General features: G+C 47.6%; 1 protein-coding gene across 1 annotated transcript in view; it reads right to left on the bottom strand.

Annotated features, from left to right (window-relative positions):
• Positions 1–12,371, bottom strand: part of LOC147123421 (potassium/sodium hyperpolarization-activated cyclic nucleotide-gated channel 1-like) — a 370,149-nt gene that overhangs the window by 328,527 nt on the left and 29,251 nt on the right. The window contains exon 2 of the mRNA XM_085972621.1: positions 8,723–9,146. Coding sequence (XP_085828747.1) covers positions 8,723–9,146 — 424 coding nt within the window. The remainder of the gene's footprint in view (positions 1–8,722; positions 9,147–12,371) is intronic.

The following is a 12,371-nucleotide window of genomic DNA, read 5'->3' as shown; positions in this document are numbered from 1 at the left end:
CCAGGGCAAAGTCGGACGCGTCGCTTTCCACCTGGAAGGGGATCGATTCGTCCACTGCGTGCATGGTGGCTTTGGCAATGTCTTCCTTGATACGGTGGAAGGCTAAGCGGGCCTCTGCCGTCACGGGAAAAGAGGTGGACTTGATCAGCGGACGGGCCTTGTCCGCATAGTAGGGGACCCACTGGGCGTAATAAGAGAAAAACCCTAGGCACCTCTTCAGGGCCTTGAGGCAGTGGGGCAGTGGGAGTTCCATAAGGGGACGCATCCGGTCGGGGTCGGGACCGATGACTCCGTGTTCCACAACACAGCCAAGGATGGCGAGGCGGGTTGTGCGGAATATGCACTTCTCCTTGTTATACGTCAGGTTGAGGAGTTTGGCGGTGCAGAGGAATTTTTCGAGGTTTGCGTCATGGTCCTGCAAGTCATGGCCGCAGATGGTCACATTGTCCAGATATGGGAAAGTGGCCTGCAACGCATTTTGATCGACCATCCGGTCCATCTCCCTTTGGAAGACGGAGACCCCGTTGGTGACGCCAAAGGGAACCCTAAGGAAGTGATAGAGGCGGCCGTTTGCCTCAAAGGCAGTATACTGGCGGTCCTCAGGGCAGATAGGGAGCTGGTGGTACGCTGATTTCAGGTCAATGGTCGAGAAGACGCGGTACTGCGCGATCTGGTTGACCATATCAGCTATGCGGGGGAGTGAGTAAGCGTCCAGCAGGGTGTAGCAATTTATTGTCTGGCTGTCGTCGATGACCAGGCGCTGCTTCTCGCCGGTCTTAACGACCACAACCTGGGCTCGCCAGGGGCTGGTGCTGCCCTCAATAATCCCTTCCTTCAGGAGCCGCTCCACTTCGGTTTTAATGAAAACCCTGTCCCCAGCACTGTATCAGTGTATTAAAAGTTAGTGTATTGGAGTCTCTCCGGAGGTCTTGTCTGCCGCTGTGATCGACGTGGCGATGGGCTTACAGTCGGGGGTGAGGTTAGCAAACATTTTTCGCCGGGCAGCGCGCTCTGGGGTGTTTGGCCTGGCCACAGAAGTAGCATTTCTGGCCTTGGGGCACTGCTGTCTGGCCTTGGGACACTGCTGCGGTAGTTGGGCCGTTGCTGGGATGTGGCTGGGGTGGCACGGCGCTATGAGACGGTCCTACCGTGTCCCAGGCTGTCGTTCCCTGCGGCGTCCACGGTGCAGAGGAGTAGGCATCCATGCCCCGGTAGGCTGCGTCCAATGATAGTGCGAGTTCAGAGGCCTTGTTGAGGTCGAGGTCACTCTGCTCCAACAATCGCTGTCGGGTGTAATTGGACCTGTGGCCCGTTACAAAAGCGTCCCAGATAAGTTCCTCTGTGTACACGGCGGCCTTTACATCCTTACAACCACAGGCCCGGCCAAGCACAGACAGTGCCTGAAGGTATTCCTCGGTCGATTCCCCAGGTTGTTGTTTACGACTCCCCAGGAGGTGCCTAGCGTAAACTTCGTTCACTGGGCGCGTGTACTGGTCCTTGAGGAGCTTGATAGCATCCGCGTACGAGGTCGCATCCTGGATGACCGAGTACACTCGGTGGTTCACTTTGGAGGTCAGGACATCCAGTTTGTCCTCGTCCGATTTGACTGTTGCAGCGGAGGCGATCAGGAATTTTTCAAAACACCTAAGCCAGTGAGTAAACTTGGTGGGTGAGTCCGCCTCCCGATGATCTAAGTCCAGGCATGCTGGTGTGAGGATCTTCTCCATTATAAAAATCTTGTTAATAAAATTGATGCGCTATCAATAACTCAAAAGACTGAGATTAAGCGAGTAACTAACAGGCTTTTATTAACAAGAGAATGAAGGTGTGCCTCGAGTGGTCGACCGGTCCAGAATACAGAGGGACTGTGGAGCAGTCACCTTTATACCTGGACTCGTGGGAGGAGTCAGCCGAGACATGTACAGGCATGTACACAGTGGAATACAAACAGTGGTTTACTACAGATGCGCACTCGAAATGGCCTGAGGTCATCAAAATGTCCTCCACCACCACGGAGAAAACTATTGCAGTCCTACGGACCATTTTTGCCAGGAATGGCTTGCCAGAACAGATTTGCTCTGACAACGGACCACAGTTTGTGTCCGAAGAGTTCCGGAGGTTCTTGAAAAAGAATGGGGTATGGCATTACACATCCGCCCCGTATCATCCAGCCACAAATGGATTGGCTGAGAGGTTCGTACAAACCTTTAAGAAGGCAATAAAGGCTATGTACAATGACAACATTCCGCTGCAACACAAAGTGGACAATTTCCTGTTCGCCTACCGAAATGCGACACATGCAGTCACCAACCAGGCCCCAGCCATGATGTTCTTTAACCGAAGGTTAAGATCTCGCCTGGATTTGCTCAGACCAAACGTACAAAGAGATGTTGAGAATTAGCAATTCCAAAACATCCATGAGAAGCCAACAAGGAGCTTCAATGTACGGCAACCAGTCTTGGCCCGCGACTACCGAACAGAAAAATGGCAGCCAGGAACGATATGCACACGGCAGGGCCCACTAATGTACACAGTGGACGTTGGGGAGAGCATCGTGAGACGCCATGCTGACCAGATCCTAGAGTCACAGGAACAAGTCAACCCCATGCCTCGCCCATACGTACCTGGTGATGAACCCGACGTACAGGTCACATCTCCCCCAGAAACAATAGCTGATGAACCAACCGACGACAGGGGGCCTGAATCGCCTCTGCACCAAGAGCAAGACACTCAGGAAAGGCACTATCCAGAAAGGATCAGGAAGCCTCCCCAAAGACTGAATATATAAATAGACAATTTTCAGCTAATGTTGCATGTTAAAAGTGTTAATTGTAATTAGTTTGATATTTAATTGTTAAATGAGTGTTATGGTACTGTTAATCTAAAAGGGGAGGAATTGTAATGTATGTACCTTTAAGGGAGGAACTATCTTTTACATCGCATGTATACTGCAGTACCGGCAGTGACCACACCTGTATATAGCACTGAGTAGTAATCTGTACAGATCAATTCCACTGTGAGCCACGTTTAGTAAACACCTGTTGTACCGTTTCTCCTGCAGTCTGTGTCTTATTATACACGGACCCAACATTGGGAGTCCCTACCCCCTTCCTACACCGCTAGACTTTTGGAGTTGGCGGAGCCTCCATCCCATACTGGGCCAACATAAGGCCGGGACCCAGAGGTACAGCAGGAGTGCACTGGAAGGGCCATGGAATTTAATCCCCATTACCCCTTTGAGTGTGCTTATATAAGCTAACAACTGTTATTTTTAACATGTGGTTATAAAACAGCTAAAATTGGTGTTAAATAGCAGCTAACAGTACTGTGATGGAAGCAGAGCTACCATACCTCATATGATATCATTTCAGTATTTTGGACTGGATTTTCCTCTGCTATCCCAGGTGACAGCAAAATCGGGCAGTGAGGCCTACCAGCACATTCCTGACCCGACCTCGATTTCCTAGCTCAGATGGCTGCCAGCTGTCCCTTCCCCACAAGCTGCACAACCGGGACAGACAGGACTTGGGCAAGCTGCTTCATTTCACTGCTTACCAGCACTGTTCCTGCCAGTGCCAAGAACCACCAGGATAAAGGTGGCAGTACTCCCTGGCGCAGCAGTGGTAACCACCCAAAGTCAGGGCAAGAAGGTCTAAAAAAAAATGCCCAATTTTCCTCTTTGTGGCTCTTCTGTCCCTTGAGTTGCCTTCAGTCCCACTGCAGCACCACCAGAATTTCCTGGCCTTGGAACATGGAAAAAGAAGTCGGCAATTCAACCCCTCGGGCCTGTTCCAGCATTCAGTTAGATCATGGCTGATCTGTACCTCAACTCCATTTGCCCAACTTTGTTCCATATCCCTTGACACCCTTAGCGGACAAAAATCTATCCACTGACCAAGCATCAACAGCATTCCTAATGTGCAGATGCTTGGAAAATGCACCATAAGACATATTTCCATTATTAACATTTCATTTGAATAAGCCCGCCCAAATATGGATGGACCCTATTCAACATCTGCCATCGCTTTCATGGAAAATCCCAGAAATAGCCGCAAAGGCCTTTGATGCCTGTGGAAGAGTCTCCGGTTGCATTCTCTGTTCTCTCACACCCAGAAATCATCTGAAAGCAGGTGATAATTCTGTAGAAAATTCAGGCCTTATTAGCCTGAATTTCAAGCATTCACAGGCCAAGCAGATCATAGATTAGATGCAGGGAAATTATGCTTTTACAACCACAACAACTTGCATTTACAGTATATAGCGCCTTTCGCATATGTTTGCACATGTCAGATGTTCGAGCCGTCAATGAAAGAATTATTCATGCAGGGCAAGCAACTTGCAAACAAGTTGGAGCACCGCCGTTTCCCCATAGTTGCTCAATAATACCTACAGTCCATGAGCAGAGGGCACAGTCAAGCAAAAATTCAATAGATTTGTTAGGACCATCTTCTTTGCTTGTGTGCCCACTGTTCCAAGCATTTCTAATTAGGCATTGCACAATGGTGGATTTACTTAAAATGCACCTGAAAAGGGAGCTTAACATTTTTCAGATGTAGACCCTTTGTTAGAGCTGGCTCCGACATAAGGTCCACATCTGAAACATTAAGGTGTTTTTTCCCTTTTTCAGATGCTGACAAACCTGCTGTGTAGCTGCAGCATTTTCTGTTTTTTATTTCTATTAAGTTTGCTTACTGTAAATAAAAATCAGATTGCCACCATTCCCATTAAGGACATTCCTTTAACTGGAATGGTGCTGTAGCTGGGTTGGTCCCTTTAACACCTTTTCTCAAGCCAGTCTTATGACATATTGGGGGAGAAATTGGGTGAGTAGTGCCACCTCTTAGCGCCTAAAGAGGCAGTCAGTGGCTGTAGCGCCACTGGCTGCGCCTCCCGCGATATTCAGCAGGGGCGCTAATGGTGGCATTAGCCATTTGCGCTGCGCCACCACCGATGACGTCATCGGTGTGCGCAGCGCCCCATTTGTGCCCCGTTCGTGATATTTGGTAGCGAACGCCGCAGTTGCGCCGTTCGCTACCCGTGCCCGGTTCACGGGGCCTTACTGTGCCGGCAGCGGCGCAAATTAAGGTGGAGGTGCGGGGCGGCCGCCTTTTTCGGCGGCCGCCTGCCAGCACCTCCGTCCCCAGCCTCCTAACCCCCCCCCCCCCCCCGCGGCATTGCCGGCTGTTTCCCGAGAGCCCGGCACTTCTCCTTGGTGCCGGGCTCGTTTGCCGGCACTCGCGATCGGGGATCGCGCTGTTGCAGGCCCCTCCCCCTTAACGGGGAGGAAGGCCTGCAGTACCGCAGCGTGCCGTGCCACAGCGTGTGGCGCTGCGGCACGTTGCGCTGCGATATTCAGTTTCAGCGCCCTAAGAGGGACGCGGAGCGCCTCGAGCCGCGCCCCGTCTCCCTCTAGCGGCACTTCAACTGAATTTGTGGCGATCGCTAATGCGGCAATCGCGGCGCAAATTCCAGCGCACAAGCGAACTTTGCGCCGCTTGGGCGCCTCAGGCCAATTTCTAGGCCAATGTATCTTATGCAATGTATCTAGCTTAATTAGATCATCCCCATCCCCATTAAATGAGTTTAAGAACATAAGAACATAAGAAATAGGAGCAGGAGTAGGCCATTCGGCCCTTCGAGCCTGCTCCGCCATTCAATGAGATCATGGCTGATCTTCTGCCTCAACTCCATTCACTGACCCTATCGCCATATCCCTTGATGCCCTTACTAGTCAGAAATCTATCGACTTCTGTTTTGAATATTCCCAATGACTGAGCCTCCACAGCCCTCTGGGGTAGAGAATTCCAAAGATTCACCACCCTCTGAGTGAAGAAATGTCTTCTCATCTCAGTCCTGAATGGCCTACCCTTTATCCTGAGGCTGTGGCCCCTGGTACTAGACTTTAATTGATGTTTTGCCAACAACTTCCCAACCTTGCAGTGGAAACTTGCAATTTCCATTCCCAACAAACATACTTGCTAAGCTATTTACAGGTGCAGTCTTACTGTTGGAAAACATTTCCGACACAGAGCTCTGCACTCCAGGCATCTGCGCTAGCAGCAAGCTTTCATCCACAGCTTTCCTGTCAAAACATTCTTCAGGCGTTCCTTAGCTGGCCACAGCGAGAGAGCGTGGATGAGGCATCCCGTGATGCACATTCTGTCAATATCAATATTGCACATATGTCACAATGATCTAGAAAGGTCCAGACACAATTAAAAAAGCTGATGTCATGCCTCTCAATTTTATAAGCAAAAAAACACTCTTCGGTGTTTCGGATATTCTTGTACTGGACAAGCACAATTGCCCTGACTCAAACTAAAAATGCAATTGTTACTTTGCAACCATCTATATAAGAGCAAGACCCACAAAAGTTGGTGTTTTAACAGTGCTTTGACAAGGTTTTACAGCACCCGTGGCTCCACACTAGTGTGCAACATATTTCTACTTGTTGTCAATTCCAATTCAAGCCTTGTATTCAGCATTATTATAGTGATCTTTATCCCATTTCAAGCCTGACCAGTTAGTTCAATACTCAATTACTTACTGAGAAAAAGCAAGCTGTCCTCAATTTTCCTCCCGACTCATTTGCATAAGGCACTCACTCATTCTGATGACAAGAACGGTCAACATTTTCTAACTATATAATTCATGTGAACAACAATGGGCAGTTGTTCTGGTCCTGCTTCTGAAATCCTGTCAAAGATAGTACTTTAGTGGGAAAATGTATTTTGCACAATTTGCTGTGGACTTTGAGGGCAGTTCAGTCGTAGTCAAGTACATCAGGCAGAAAACAGGAATTGTGCTCCCGGCCACAGCTTCTGGGGCCTTCAGATTGTTCATAGGGGAAGGAAAGCGTGCCACAAAGATTTATTGCTTGTCTTCATCTCCAGCCTACTCTCGGGACCCCAACAGACTCTCCAGTTCATGGGAATCCAGTGTGAGGTACCTGCTCAATCAATCTTCAAGCACTGCTGTGCTGTGACACTGAGCATTCGCAGGAACTGGGAAATCAGGCCAGAGGGCGGGAATATTCCTCCTGCCTCACTATAATGGTAATGCTGGGCCTGGACTTACTACAAGTGCAGGCCTAGATACACCCACTGGTAGAGCCCCAGGAAATCGCAAGACAGCATAGAGGAAGCAGGGATCTGACCTAATGGGTCTTTGCCCTGTTGTCTTCTTCTCGGTGCTTGTGGAACGCTGATATCCCCAGGCACAGGAGAGAGGACTACCTAACCATGTGTGTGCACATCCTGCGAAGTGACCAACAGGAACTGGTAGAGTCGGCCTGTACATGAGGCTAGTGGCACAAATCTACCCATGTGGTTTCACACAGAGTGTTACAGAGGCATCAGGCATTCATTCCAATGACAAAATAGTCAAGATCTGGTATCGTTTTTGAAATCCTGTCAAAATTATTATTTTATGGGAAACATATTTTGTGCTATTTGTACAATCTGCCATGGACTTTGACTGACCACCAAAATGTGCAGTACAGATATTCTGTCACCTGACAAAAGTGTATGACAGATGCTGCATCAAGTTTGTAAACAGAAATGTATATGAATGTGAATAGCATCAGAATTATATTATCAGATAATGAATTAGGTCTGGTGCTAAATTTTTCAGACCTTATATAAACCAAAAGAGGTGTGTGTGTGTGTGTGTGTATTAAGCTGAGGGCTGAATATTCAAAATATTGGAAATCAGTGATTTTCATAATTAAGCCACAACCAAAATCAATAAAAATAATAATAAACAGTGGCCAAATGAAGGTGGAAGGATTAGAATAGATGGAGCATAGAAGTCCCACTATTAGCCATATATCTCAATTTCCATCTTACAGAAGCATCCCTCTTGTACCAGGCTGATATTTATATTTCCCTTACCCTCTCCCCGAGTGAGATTGTCAAATTAGTACCAATTATCATTGAATTCTGGCACAGTATTGCACTGTGAACTCCCATCCACTGAAAGCTGGATTGAAATTGCCTGAATTGAGAAACCTTTAGCAACTGTTAGATAAGAGACCTTCTTGATTTGAACCAAGGTTAAAGGAAAATGTTATATAAACGCAACACTACCCAATCACACAAGGAGGCAAATGATGCCGCTGTTGGTTTGAGATTGCTACCTCCTTACAGTGATGCGAAGCGAGCAGTGCTGATACACAAGGGATCGTTTTACAAGTCCTCACTGCTGGTAGGGAGTCTAGCTTGCCAGCCGACTGTCTGCATCTCACAATATCACCCCATGCTTCCAGCTCCGCATCATACTCGGACTAGGTTAAAAGGAGCTCTGTGCTTGCATGCTAACATACACTCAGAGTTCAGCTCCCCAGAGTCAAAATAACATTTGTCTAGTGCCACTTGGACAATTGGATCTATGGCAACATTAAATAGTCCTTTCAAAATGAAGTTTTAAATGTTTGCAGTTCCATCAACTCCTGGGGAACCTTTTAAACGTTGCTTTGTACTGGCTGCAGTTAAGCAAAGTCGACGCAATGCGAGACTAACTACCTTCACAAGGTGGTTGAACACTGCTTGCCAGGACCCAATCAGGCCAAATTCACTTCCGACTTACACTGCGCAGTTTGCATTACCACAATGCTTTGTGTCAACACAAGCTGTGTGGTAAAAAAATAATTAGAAGTGGTTTCACAGCAGAACTGCAAATTGTAATTTGATCTAAGATTTAAAAAAGTAAAAAAGTACCTTACCTCCTCCCACTGGTGTATATATCGTATAAGTCTTGACAGTCTTAATAATCGTAAGAGGCTGAGGATTTTTGTAAACCTCACAATTCTCAGTGCTCTGGCAGTCTTGTAAACATCAGAATCAAATCCTTTTTCGATAATCAGAAAGATATAATCCACTGGTATGGAAGAGACAAAATCTAAGATAAACCAGCTCTTTAAGTACTTCCACTTGATGACATTTGGGTCCAGTATGATTTCGGCATTGTCTTCGACAACAATTCCAGTTCTAAAATTGACTATCAAGTCCAAAAGGAAGAAGGTATCAGAGGCAACGTTAAAAACAATCCAAATGGTTGACGTTGACTCTGTGAAGAAGGTGATTCCCACAGGAATTATTATGAGATTTCCAACCATAAGCATCAGCATTACCAAGTCCCAGTAAAACCTAAAAAAAGGAGGAAAAATGGAAAACAGTAAGTGCAAGAAACCATAACTGTTCTTGTTATTCAGTTCTAAGTTGGTTAGATTCAATAGTTATTGCACATCCAGTCTACACAGCAGATGATCAAAAGTACTTGAATCACCACTGAAAGGTGCCCGTGTAGCCAATTCAAAGCTTCTGATTCAAGAGGCATTGATGTGCTGCTAAAAGAAAGAGTGGTGAGTTTACAACTGTACGCCCTGAACTGTCTCCAGCAGCAACCATCCAACATGGACGAAAGACTGCAATTCCAATGTGACCTTTTCAGAAATACATTTCTTATACAAGCTTCTGTTTAAACTCTTAAAAATGCAATTTTATAAATTTTTTCATAAATGGTCTCAGTCCAGTGTTAGGGGGTTGTCAGTTTACATCAGTAATTTCTGGCTTCAAAACCAGAACATTTCTTAAGACGGTGCCCCCTTTAAATGAAACAAAGTAGTTTTTCTAGTTTCTTAAATAAATGTAGCTATTGGCTTCTGTGACATAGTTATCGGCCATTAAAAATTTTAAACATTCACTTCCCTCCCCTAAATCCCCCCACGACCGCACCCCCCCACCCCCCGCACCCCCCCGCCAAATAAAAAGATGCTGGAGGTAGCGTTTCATAGGAACAGGCTCTTCCTCTGGTACCTGACATAATGGGCATTCCGCCTGGTGTGAGCCTACACAGTGAGTGCTGGCAGGTGCACTTTCCAGCCGGAGTCGCTGGATAATAATCAGGAGCAGGAAACCTATGTGATTTGTTCCCGCTTCCGGAACTTGGCTACACTGAGACCAACTGTGGAGCCCTAATCCCTACTTAGGATCACCTAACTCAGCACAGGTGGGAGAGTTTGAAGCTGGGACTTTGCTGGTTAGTATGGCTCAGTTCCACTATGGGCAGTGCACTTTCAAACTGTGCCTTTAGAGGTTAGATTTAAATAATTTCAGCTTCATGACAAAAAAAAGCGGCATTGTATTTTCAGATGATCATCCAACCACTTTAGACCAAGGAACAGGTATTTTCTCTATAACCAAATCACTATACATTACACATCATTTTATTACATTCGTAAATATCAATAAAATTGTTGGAGAGTTCAATCATACATTTGGACTTCCTAAAAAGTATGCCTTGTTTAATAGCAGATTTTCTGCTGAAGTGACAAATTTGTTCATGGGAGAGATCATTCACTGGCATTCTGATTCAAATGAAGACATCAAAATCCCTGACATTTATCTTGAACATGAAAGGATTTGCTTTGCAAATTTGTTTTTTTTTCTCCATGTTCAGTAATAACATGAGGATAGAGTATGTTCTTGGTAATGGAAAAGATTACTTCAGTAAAATTAGATAGGGATGGTGGAGACCCACCGTGTTTCAAATATATATGTAAATATGACCCTTGTAGAAATACAGCAAACTAGAAATTACTGTTTTGTCATATCAAAGGGTGGAAATTTTACATTAAGGATTGACTGGTCCAAATGGCAAACATGAACCAATCAGGTATCAGGGAGAAAATAGCAGAATGGACCCAAAGCACAAACCGTATATCTTCGTGTCACCTAAACCACCTCCCTTGTCTTGTTACTGTGGCAACCATTAAAATTAAGCAGTTACTCCCCATTTTCTGAGAACTGGTCGGTCAGATAATATGTTCTACCCATGATTCATCTAGAAACCAGTCTGTCGCTTTCTTCGGATCAAATACGTGCAAAGTTACTAGTTCGCTGAGAATATTCGTAGGCATCAAGTGCGCGAAGGGAGCAAACATGGTACAGAAATTATACTAGTTTTAATCCTGTACGGATAGATGTAGTAAAGATATACCAGCTACAGATAATATGGTCTATGTGCATTAATATAGATTGTATATTGGTTGCATATTGAAAGGGGTACATCTACTACTCAAGCAAAAAACGGAATTAGCCAAGCTCTCAGGTATCCATTGTTGTCAGATATTGCATCACTTATCTATATATATAAAAGAGCTCTTCTGTCTGTCCCGATGTCTGTCTGTCTGTCTGTCTGTCTGTCTGTCCGTTCTCTATACGTTTGAAAGTTACAGAGCGTACCGACGCGCGCTTCGCCTCAAAAGAAAGCTTGCGATTCCAGACCGGTCATAGGCGTATTTACGTTTCGGCCGCACAAAAATCCCGCCCGCGGTATCCGAAAAACGTTCAGCCTTCCGCTCATTAGCATCTCATTAGCGACCGTGTGACGTCGAGGTCGACCAATCGGACGGCGGGTTCCTTCCTACAGTTGAGTGTCGAGTGACTCGACGATTGACCAATCCTACGCTTCGGTGACCTGACCGGTCGACCAATCGGTGCGTGTCTGGGCGGGCCTTATCCTTCTGAACCGAGGTGAGTGGCCGCCATCTTGATTTTTCACGATTTTTTCCCCACACTTTCAGTGTGTTAGGGAAGTAAGGTAAATATTTGAATTACGTGTTAGGGAATTAATTAACAATTTATTTGAGTTTTATATTGTGTTTAGCAACCCCCCCCCTCCTCCTCACCCTCGCGCAGGGGGGACTCGGGGCCTGAAGCTCAAAAAATTTCCCTCTCTCTCTCTCCTTCTCCTCTTCCCTCTCTCTCCTTCTCCTCTTCCCTCTCTCCTCTTCCCTCTCTCTCCTTCTCCTCTTCCCTCTCTGTCTCTCTCTACTTCCCCCTCTCAGGTTTCACGGTGTCGCGGACGGAGCGCGGGCGGGCCGCCCAGTTTCCCGCTCGCTAACGGCCGCCAAGCCGCCCTTGCCTGCTCCCCGCGGGCCGCCTCGCGCCACCCGCACTGACCGCGCATGCGCCGCCCGCACTGACCGCGCATGCGCCGCCCGCACTGACCGCGCATGCGCCGCCCGCCCACCCGCAGTGGCCGTCCATCAGCCGCGCGATACGCGGGGGCCCTCAGCTCCGGTCCGTCCCGGCCTCAGAACCTGACCGCGCCTTAAGCGCTAGGCCCCGCACGGCCGCTATCGCAACGGCACCGGACCTCAGGCGCTAGGCAGGGGGAGGGGCCGGAGAGAGGGACAGAGGGGAGTGGGGGAGTGGGGGAGGGGAGGGGAGGGGTGGGGGTGGGCGAGGGGAGGGGAGGGGGTGGGGGTGGGCGAGGGGAGGGGGTGGGGGGAGGGAGGGAGAGGAGGGGAGGGGAGGGAGAGGAGGGGAGGTAGGGGAGGGAGGGATAGGACAGGGAGAGGACATGAC

The sequence above is a fragment of the Somniosus microcephalus genome, chromosome 2 (assembly GCF_052327205.1).
Source record: "Somniosus microcephalus isolate GS21.2 chromosome 2, FLI_Smic_1.0, whole genome shotgun sequence".
Lineage (NCBI taxonomy): Eukaryota > Metazoa > Chordata > Chondrichthyes > Squaliformes > Somniosidae > Somniosus > Somniosus microcephalus.
This window is presented reverse-complemented; position numbering and strand designations above follow the sequence as displayed.